Genomic DNA, 9,497 nt, shown 5'->3' with positions numbered 1-9,497 from the left:
AGTTCAACAATATACTTTGGTCCTAAACCATGTAATGATTTTAAAATCAATTCTTTGGCCGACTGGAAGCCAGTGTAAAGATTTCAGAACCGGACTGATGTGATCCACTCTTTTTAGTGTTAGTGAGGACACGTGCAGTGGCGTTCTGAATCAGCTGCAGTTTTCTGATGGATTTTTTTGTCAGCCCTGTGAATACACTATTGCAGTAGTCGAGTCTACTGAAGATAAAAGCATGGACAAGCTTTTCTAAGTCCTGTTGTGACATTAGTTTTTTAATCCTCGATATGTTCTTCAGGCTGTGCTCAGCGTTGAATCAAAATGCACCATAGCTTTAAATCTTAATAAGTTTGTGAGGCGTTTTGCTGAACAACATGGTAATCGCCGCATTCAGCTGTTATAGGCATACCAACTTGATGCTCTGCTCACGGATGACTCGATGAGCATAACAAACTGTTAAGATGATGACCTTACATGTGTAAATATATTTTTTTCTTTGTGAGGGTCTTCCCCCAAAAAACAGTTTTAAGTCCTGAGAAAGTCAAATAAGACGGTGTGTAAAACTCCACTGCCCAGCTACTTTGGTTTAACTAGGCCAGTGAGTACGGGCATTCCACTGGATACTAATAACCCTGCATTATAGCAACAACAACAATAATAATAATAACCCTGCATTATAGCAACAACAACAATAATAATAATAATAATAATAGCAATAATAATTGGGGGGGCGCGGCTGTTCTTATGTTCTCTGAGGGGAGGTTCACCTTCCCACACTTTGAAAACCCCTGTATCAGAGGTTTATAGTCTCAGAAAGTTGTAGCAGATAATACAAAAGCTTAACTGTTACAAAGGTTTTCACATACAAGGAGTTTCCCTCTGCATACAATACAAATATTAAGAGGAAATGTATTTTCCTTTGTTTTCTCAGGACAATTCACATTTAGATTCAGGGGGAATTCCTGGTCCAAACAGCAGCAACAAGTGCTGCTACATGAATAAATGAATACAAAAAACGATTTTTAAACGGCAAATTACATAAAAAATGAATGAACATGCAGTAATTACAAACAGGACATGTTCACTCAGTGGTCAAGTAGTCCTTGTTTGATAGAGTTACTGTAATGAAGAGACAAAGGCAGCAGTAAAGTAGAATAAACATGGAGGGTTTTTCTTATCCTGAATTGTGTCTATTTTACACAACTTTATTGCAAAGAACCAGTTTAACCTGTTTCTAGGTGTGGATTATTGCTTTGGAATAACCGTGGACTGGATTAAGAAAACCTGGAATGGAGTTTTGTGGATTATATTATTTTTGTTGGACTACTTTTCATGAACTATATATATATTGCGTACACCCTTTCACTCACATGGGACTCACTGATCATTCAGCTATAGAATATATTATTGTGTCTGCATTTAAAGACATATGTTGTGTGTTTTTGTTCAAATGTATTAATTGACTAGGTAACAAATACAGAAATATTGAACTGGTTAAGAGGGGCATGTGCTGGATGTTTTCCCGTCGGTAACATGTACCCTTTGTAGAGTTTGACTCAACCCCAGCAACTTTAGTCAAACCCTTACAACACTTCATTATAAGAACCAACAGCTCAGTGTAGTGACCTTACCTGAATGTATGAAGGATATAACACATGCAGTGGAGCAGTGTAGATTTCTAATGCTGTTGTTTATCAGAGGAAATCCACATTTGGTAACGTCAGTGCTCCATCTCTCTCAGGCCTCGACGCCGAACAGTTGAAACCGGCTAAAGAGTGCACCCCCATCGAATACCCCAAGCCCGACGGGAAGATAAGCTTCGACCTGCTCTCCTCTGTGGCTCTGAGCGGCACCAACCACGAGGGGGACCAGCCCGCCCACCTCACCCTGAAGAACGACAGCATCCCGGTGGAGAGGAACCTGGCCATCTACGACGGCCCGGAGCAGCGCTTCTGCCCCGCAGGTAACAATCTTCCAGTTTGTGTGTACAGACAGAGAGATCGAAATACCGTTTCCCACAATCCCAAATATAAAAACAAATGTTTATAAAAATATGTGTGCAAATATGTATATATACACACACAAATGTGACCCGCTCTATCGAAATCAGTCGGAAGTCGCAACGGCTCATTTCAAAATAAACGTGGATTTGCGTAAAAAAATAGTTTTCCGGGGTTCGGGTGTTTTGTTTGATTTTAAATAAACAAAGTCTTGGCTTTCAGAATATGAAACTTGTATTTCCAAAATCACACGATAAATACATTTTTGAAGCTTGTAAAGGGAAGATGACAGCTCTCACTCGCAACTCTGCTGTTCCGCAGCGCCGCTTATGATTATTAATGTAAGCGTATAGTAATCATAGATAACACGGCAGGGTCAGTTACAGTTTGTTTTCATCTGATTTCAATTATAGAAAGTCTTGGCTTTCAGAATATTAAACTTGTTTCGGCAAATTCAGATGATAAATACAACTTTGAAGCTTGTGACGGCATAACAAGCGGAGAACGGAGTAACTTGACGTCACAGCAGGCATAACAACAGCCGGTGTTTCTCGTGAGGGTTTTCCCCGGGAAACCAACACAATACACACAAACGCAAAAACACACAAACACACACACGTATACACACACACACACACACTCGCGAGCTTCCCCCAGACCAGTAATCCAAACGAAAATATCTTCCCTCCGTAGTATTTTGATCATTTGCTCCGCTGATAACCAATCAGATCGATGGATTCCAGAGAAGAAGAAACTTTGAAGGCCTTTTTCTAAAAATGATGACTCGTGACAGTCATTATATAATGTGACATATTTTGCTTAATATTTGGAGTACAAAAGAAATCCTGAAATCATTAGAAAGCTAGGAATCTCCTCTTTCCAGCAGTGTATACAACTCAAAATGTGTCTTCGGGTCAATACGACTGATTTTGATAGAGCGGGTCACTATCGAAATCAGTCGCAGGATAAATACATGTTTGAAGCTTGTAAAGGGAAGATGGCACCTCTCACTCGCACCCTGCTCTTCCGCAACACCTCACCTTTTCTTCTGAAACTACTGAAGTGGAACATCTGCTGATTGTTAACACAAATCAAAAACATTGGCTGAAAACATTTGAGCTTTACGTGTTTTCCGGGTTTGTCCAAAGTCTCCAGATGAGGACAAAGACACCTGGTTTTCTCTGAACGCTGTGAAAACCTAATGATGTCCAGCATGAGGTGAAGAAGCCTCTGCAGAGATGCTTTGTGACAAAGAGCTGAGGGAGTGGGAATAAAACATGAAGCACTTAGTGCAGAAACTCTCAGGTTAGGGAAGTTAATAACTTTTATAATAATGACAAGTGCAGCATTGTTGTTTTCTGGCAGCAGCAGCAATTTGGGACAGCTGATCCTTTTAACATGAAATAAACGTTACATATTATACTCTCCCTTTAGAGTCTAAAGGATGTATCACTGTGTTTCATCCCCGATTTAATTAACCTCCTTTAGATTCACATGTCGTGCGTCAGGCTAATCTGTAGGCAGAGGTAATTAACCCGCATAGTGCTTATAAAGCGCTTTGGTTTTAATAACTTTTATACAACTCTTTTATACACTCTTTCCATCAAATGTGTACAAATTAATGTGTCTTTAGTATAATTAACTTCTCTACACAATGCACCCCTAGTTTTATGCATAATTAGATGACTAGGCTGTATAAAAGAGAGCAGCGTTTCCCAATTTTGCAATCAATATCCAAAGCAGTATGAGAGCAGGTTGTATTCCTGTAAACCTTTTTAATACAAAATGCATCGAGGCAATTGTTTTAATCATTAAAGGGGTCCTGTTGTGCTCAGGTTAATATGTTGGAGGGAACTTTGGGATGTTAGCCCTGCAGACCACTTACTGCACATGCACAAAAACCTTTATAACACCCTACAGGAAAGGGAAACAGAATAGGGCTGCTTTAAAAAGATGAAACTCAGCTGTGTCCACATCACACTGCTGCTCAGAGTTCTCACACTATATGGTTTTTTTTTTTTCCTTGGTAACATTTCTGACAGTAAATTAGTATTTGTATAAGAAATACAATTATTACATCTTACAGTAAGCATGGTCAAGGAAACTTATGTTCAGTGAAATAAGTATGTACTTCTGATTCCTGGCATCATGAAAACAGAAATGTATTAATAAATATGAAACGCTGCGTTGACCTTTTTAAAAGGGCAAATTGTCATTAGTATTTGATAACTCCCTTAAAGGTCACCTATTATGCAAAATCCACTTTTTTATGTCTCTTCTACATCAACATGTGTCCCCTCTGGGTAAAGAGATTCTGAAAGTTTCAAGAAAAAAGATTCTCTCTCTTTTTGTCCTGATCCATTTCTATCAAAACCTGTCTGAAAATGAGCTGATCAGATTTTGGCCACTTTATGATGTCATAACGATTTGTTGGCTTGTGTAACTATTAGCCAATCAGCAACCAAGGTACCCCCCCACACAGACACCTTATCACCTGAATCTCCTCCTAGAGCACCATTGTGTTATTGTTAACCAAACATCTCTCAGAGGGGCTCCTTATTTTCATCTAAAGTAACAGACAGAGAAGATTATGGGATAGTGGAACTCAAACTAACGTAAGTATTTCCCTCTTTCTCTGTATGTGTCGATCTAACTACATTACTTCTCTCCCCCCCCCTCTCCAGGTGTGTACGAGTATGTTCCCCTGGAAACTGGAGATGGGATGAGGCTTCAGATTAATGCTCAGAACTGTGTCCACTGTAAGACGTGTGACATCAAGGACCCGAGCCAGAACATCAACTGGGTGGTGCCTGAGGGCGGAGGAGGGCCAGCCTACAACGGGATGTGAACATCGTGTTTTTTTTAACCTATGTCTAGAAAGATGACTGTAAAGTATCATCCGGGGCTGCAGTACTTGCCAGCGATGGTGAATGTGCCTAATTATGGAACAGGAAGCAAATATATAGCTGGGTTTAAAAGATTAAATCTGCAAAAAGAAAGGATATTAGAAATATGAATGCCTTTTTTGTTATAGAAATCCTTAATTTCTGCAGTTATATTACGTTTAAAATGTGGCATTGGTTGTGAAATCCATCCAAACAGGACCATTAAACTGAGCTTTGATCAAACGTTGCAGTTGCTTCATAACGGCTATAAAACAATATGGGCATTTAAAAGTAGTTTTACAATAAAGTGGATCTTTAGCCGCTTTCACATCCCAGCACTTAGTTCCCCCATGGAACTAAGAGCAGATCGCGTTCACACAAGTCCCCTGACTGAAGATTAGGCAAATTAAGCCGCTGACGTCACTTCTTCTTCTTCTGCTGCTTTGGGTTACTGGCAGGCCGCAAACAACTTCACGGCGTATACTGCCACCCGAAGTCCCCGGAGTTGGGGAGTCTTCCGAGTAAATCGCCAGAACGCCGACACCTCCTCCTCACTCCACCGCTCCCATGTTTTTTTTTGTGTTGCCATAAGTTAGTCTATCTGTTGGTGCGCAGGGCTAATGCTAATAATGCTAATGGCGCCTTCACAAAACTTTTCAGAGTTCTACGGGGCGTGGTTTGCAATTTGCCCAGGAAAGTACCACATCTCTAGCAGGGACTGAAAAGTTATCTGAACTAAGTTCTCTTTTTGGTGTCAACGCAAAATCCCAGGAACTAAACGGGAAAAGTACGGGTAAAAGTACTCCGGTGTGAAAGCGCCTATTGTGTTTTAAAATGAGGTACCCAACAAACTGTAATACATGATATATTTCCTCTGTAAATGAACAAGCAGCTCTCAAATTCAGGTTTATTCAGCATTTATTCCAGGAATATTTGGACAGCATTTGATCTGCTCAGTATTGTACATAAAATCATTTGATGATATCACACTAACGAATAAAGCACTTTTGACTGTTGTCCTTTTTGTTTAATTCTGTAAAAAACATAAATAAAGACAGGTTGATGTAGGTTGTGTGGCTAAGGGCACTGTATCAAAAATCCTTAGCGTGAAACTTAACAACATATACAGTAAATGCTTTGCTGAACTACTTCAAGCCCCTGGAACAAGGGCCGGTGATAAATGTTAACCCACTTTTTCAGAGCAGTGGAGTCAGCCATGCATCAGACTAACGCTCAAACTATTCATTACAGTGAGGACACGTGTCAGTATTAAGACAGGTCGAAGCTTACAACAGTTATTCCCTTAAAACAACACAGACGCTGAGATGTGGCAGCTTGAAAACATGAACAGACCTGCAAACTGAAAACACTTCACCTGCTGACGGACCGAGTGCAGCTCCCCACGCACACATGAATTCATATATCGATAAACGTTGCTAAAGAGAGAATTCGTTGCATTAGGCGAGGTATTTACGCAAACATTTTGGCATAGATTTTCTTCTCCTTCTCCTTCTCCAGCTGGATGATCAGCTGAACTCTCTTCAACTCTTTGCTGACAGCTGCCAAAAGAAAACACTTTGGATTAGATCAACAATCAATCAAAGTTATGTTTCATCTTTGGTGCTGGGATTTCAAACATTGCTTTTCACCTTTGCAGTCATTTTGCACATCATCATCAACATTTAAATCCAGAGGAGGGAGAGGTGAAGAGAGGGAGAGGTGAAGAGAGAGAGAGAGAGGGGGGGTATTTCTTTTTAAGGCACATTGAGAGCGTAAATCGTACTTATAGCTCGCTTTTACACATCTCCAAACAGCCGATAAACTGCTGCTTCAAATATCAGAAAGGAGCTGCAGATTTGCTAAGAGCTCAATTTCACCCACTCCACTCAGCTTTGAGACATTAGGGATTTGAAACACTTCTAAATTGTTCCCCTAACTCAAATCTAACAGTATTTCAGACTTTCTGGCGGGAATGTCCTCCCCAGGGCTCGAGCTTAAGGGCGTCCCGGGGCCGAAAGAAATAAGAGTCGAGGAGGATAAAAAAAAAATGTTGGGACGAGAGTTAAAATAAAAATAGCCTGCTAACTCTACTGCGATGAAACTGACAGCACGTTTTGTGAAGCACACAGTTATTAAACCTCCTTGTCAACATAAACACACACACACAGAGTATGTTTACCGACAGCCAGCGGCACAGCTGCCCGCGAATGATGAGATCTCTCCATCGCATTCAGTCCTTAGCAATATGCTGCGCCTCTCCCCATGTAGGGATGGGTACCGAGCCCCGGTATCAAACGGGCCGGAATTATTAAAGAACGTGGGACCGTTAAGCTCCGACGTTATGGTACTGGAGACATTTCAAAAATATACATCTTATGTACTATTGCTACATAAACATTATATCGCAGTTTTAGTTTCGCCAACTCCGTTTCTATTATGCAATAAGACTACAACATGCGATCTTTCCAATCCAGACGTCTGTGTGCGAGGGGGCGGGGCAGTTTGTAAAGGTCTCCTGACTGTGTTACAGACTGTCATCCTGGTTAGTGGTTACTCTGGGTTCTGTCTTCAGGACAGAGTGTTGGATTTGTTTGTTAGTTGGATGGGACTTGATTGGATTCAATATTAGAGTAACTTTCTCGTTAGTGTTTTTTTTTAAATATATATATTTGGCCTTTGTTTCTGTGTTTGACTGATTTCCTCAAATAAAAAGGTTGATGATTTGTATGATGTTTTATTTATGTTAAAGGTCACTTTGAATGATTTTAACAAATGATAATGTCGAAAAACTAATATTTTAATTTCGGGACGGCTTAGATTATGTTCCGGGAGGATGGTGAAAAAAAAGTTAGTCGAGAGCCCTGGTCCTCCCATCAATCTATCTCTAAAGAAAGCCATACATTAAGCTGCTTAACTGTAAATATTGAACATAGCCGCATTAAAGCTATATATTCAGTTCCTTTAGAACTTAAAACACTGTTTGAGGAAGATTGGTATAAATCACAATGACTCAGCCATTGTGTTTATGTGAAGCACTTGAATTTAACAACCGTCTGAATAGCATTTTATCGTGAGTCACTCTCAGATCAAAGTAGATAAATAATAGGGATTTTCTTTTAAAAAATGGGTACACAGGCTTTTGTTGGCTTGACAAATCCTCTCAGTCTAGCAAGTGAATATAGCCATACTCCTAAGTTTGTGATTCTTGAGCAATTACCCTGAGATCTGAGATAATGATGTTTAGGTCGCATGCTGCTCAGACAGAACACAGCTACTTCATTCCCTCAATCAAATCAAATCAGGACAGGATGTTTTCTTGCCATCCTAGGACTATTTTTCTTCATGAGCTCGCATACTAAATTTGAATAATACACGTGAATATGCATGAAATGTCAAAACAAATATGCAAAATGTGGGAGACGGCGGCACATTTCTTGCATCATTCTTGGAATTGATCAAGACTGAAGAGACAGACAAATGTTGATTCCCCACCTTTGTCTTCTGGAGCTACTGCGTGCGCTTTCTTCAGATCAACCTGAAAGGAGAAGAAAACCATTGGGTGAGTCAATGTGACCTCAGAATGCCCCCTGTAGAATTACTGTCTGCAAAACCAATGCATTCTGTTTCATCTTGAATAAACCAGGGCGTGTCATAATGAAAGAAATAAGCATTGTTGTCACCAAGGGGAGACCGTTGCTAGTAAAGCTGTATAAACCAGATAATCGATATTTTTAGACGTACATCATTGTGTACATTTTCAACTGTCAGAGGGTAGTATCTTCATTTTTAACAGCTGTTTTAATCGTGTGTGTGTCTGTGCGTGCGTGTTACCATGGCTTGGCTGTTCTCCTTCAACCCCTGCCAGGACTGGGCCCTCCGGAAAAGTGCCTTAGTGCTCTCCTGGTCCAACCCGAGAGCCTGAGAGACACAACAGAAAAACATCCAAAATGATCCTCCTTGAATGCTCCATTACATTTTTGCCATTTAGGTTATTTTATATATTAAATCTTCATTATACTTCCCCCAAAACGTGTTAGGCAGGTGGGGTCCAGGTAGCTAAATGTTTAAGTGCATTGAATCATATTTCTACGAAGTTGATTTTATCATTCCATAAAAAAAATTAAGTCAACTTTAAAGATAGAAGTAGAAGGACACTCTTTTCGCCAAGGCTTAAAGGTAGGGTAGGTAAGAATGGAGAAACCAGCTTGAGTGCGATAGAATTTGAAAATACACAACCGGAAAAAATCTGCCCCTTCCTTACAGAGTCCCTCCTCCAACACACACGAACGCGCACATGACCAATGAGGGCACGAGATAAGTTTGTGCACAGATGGAAGGCTGACAGGCAGGTAGGCCATCCAGTTACTTTAACCGGGCCGGCTCAGATGATTGGTCGTGATTTTTACAGCACGGCTTCCACAGAGGACATTTTTTTATGTATTTATTGTCAAAGCATTTAATGTCTTCATTGCTATCGGGATGTTAAGAGCATTCCATGGAATATAACAGAAAGTGTTTCTGAAGTGAATTACCTACCCCACCTTTAATGCCCTATATGGCAATATTACCGATAGTGAAAACTGACGTAGTATCTTACTTACTGACAAACAAACAC

General features: G+C 40.3%; 2 protein-coding genes across 2 annotated transcripts; one reads left to right on the top strand and one right to left on the bottom strand.

Annotated features, from left to right (window-relative positions):
- Positions 1 to 1,695: 1,695 nt before the first annotated feature.
- On the top strand, positions 1,696 to 4,873 carry LOC104941522 (electron transfer flavoprotein-ubiquinone oxidoreductase, mitochondrial-like; the record flags this gene model as incomplete). The annotated part of the gene is made up of 2 exons (XM_010766624.1): positions 1,696 to 1,960; positions 4,682 to 4,873. Coding segments are annotated over 2 exons (429 nt in total), but the record flags the coding sequence as incomplete, so codon positions are not given.
- A 902-nt stretch (positions 4,874 to 5,775) lies between these two features.
- Positions 5,776 to 8,839, bottom strand: LOC104941521 (peptidyl-prolyl cis-trans isomerase D-like). Its single transcript, XM_010766623.1, has 3 exons — positions 8,714 to 8,839; positions 8,375 to 8,417; positions 5,776 to 6,441 (listed from the first exon to the last, which is right to left on the bottom strand). Exons 1-3 carry the CDS (start codon positions 8,822 to 8,824, stop codon positions 6,353 to 6,355), a joined length of 243 nt encoding a protein of 80 aa, XP_010764925.1. The 5' UTR covers positions 8,825 to 8,839; the 3' UTR covers positions 5,776 to 6,352.
- Positions 8,840 to 9,497: the final 658 nt, after the last annotated feature.

The sequence above is a fragment of the Notothenia coriiceps genome, unplaced genomic scaffold (genome assembly GCF_000735185.1).
Source record: "Notothenia coriiceps isolate Sejong01 unplaced genomic scaffold, NC01 NC01_scaffold00003481, whole genome shotgun sequence".
Lineage (NCBI taxonomy): Eukaryota > Metazoa > Chordata > Actinopteri > Perciformes > Nototheniidae > Notothenia > Notothenia coriiceps.
Note: the sequence above shows the minus strand (reverse complement) of the source record. Positions and strands in the feature narration are given on the sequence as shown.

Coding starts and splice junctions, on each gene's coding strand:
- LOC104941521 (XM_010766623.1), bottom strand. CDS start 8,824: ATGTTTTTCTGTTGTGTCTCTCAGGCTCTCGGGTTGGACCAGGAGAGC. Junction 8,418..8,713: donor AGGAGAACAGCCAAGCCATG/GTAACACGCACG, acceptor TTCTCCTTTCAG/GTTGATCTGAAGAAAGCGCA. Junction 6,442..8,374: donor AGTAGCTCCAGAAGACAAAG/GTGGGGAATCAA, acceptor TTCTTTTGGCAG/CTGTCAGCAAAGAGTTGAAG.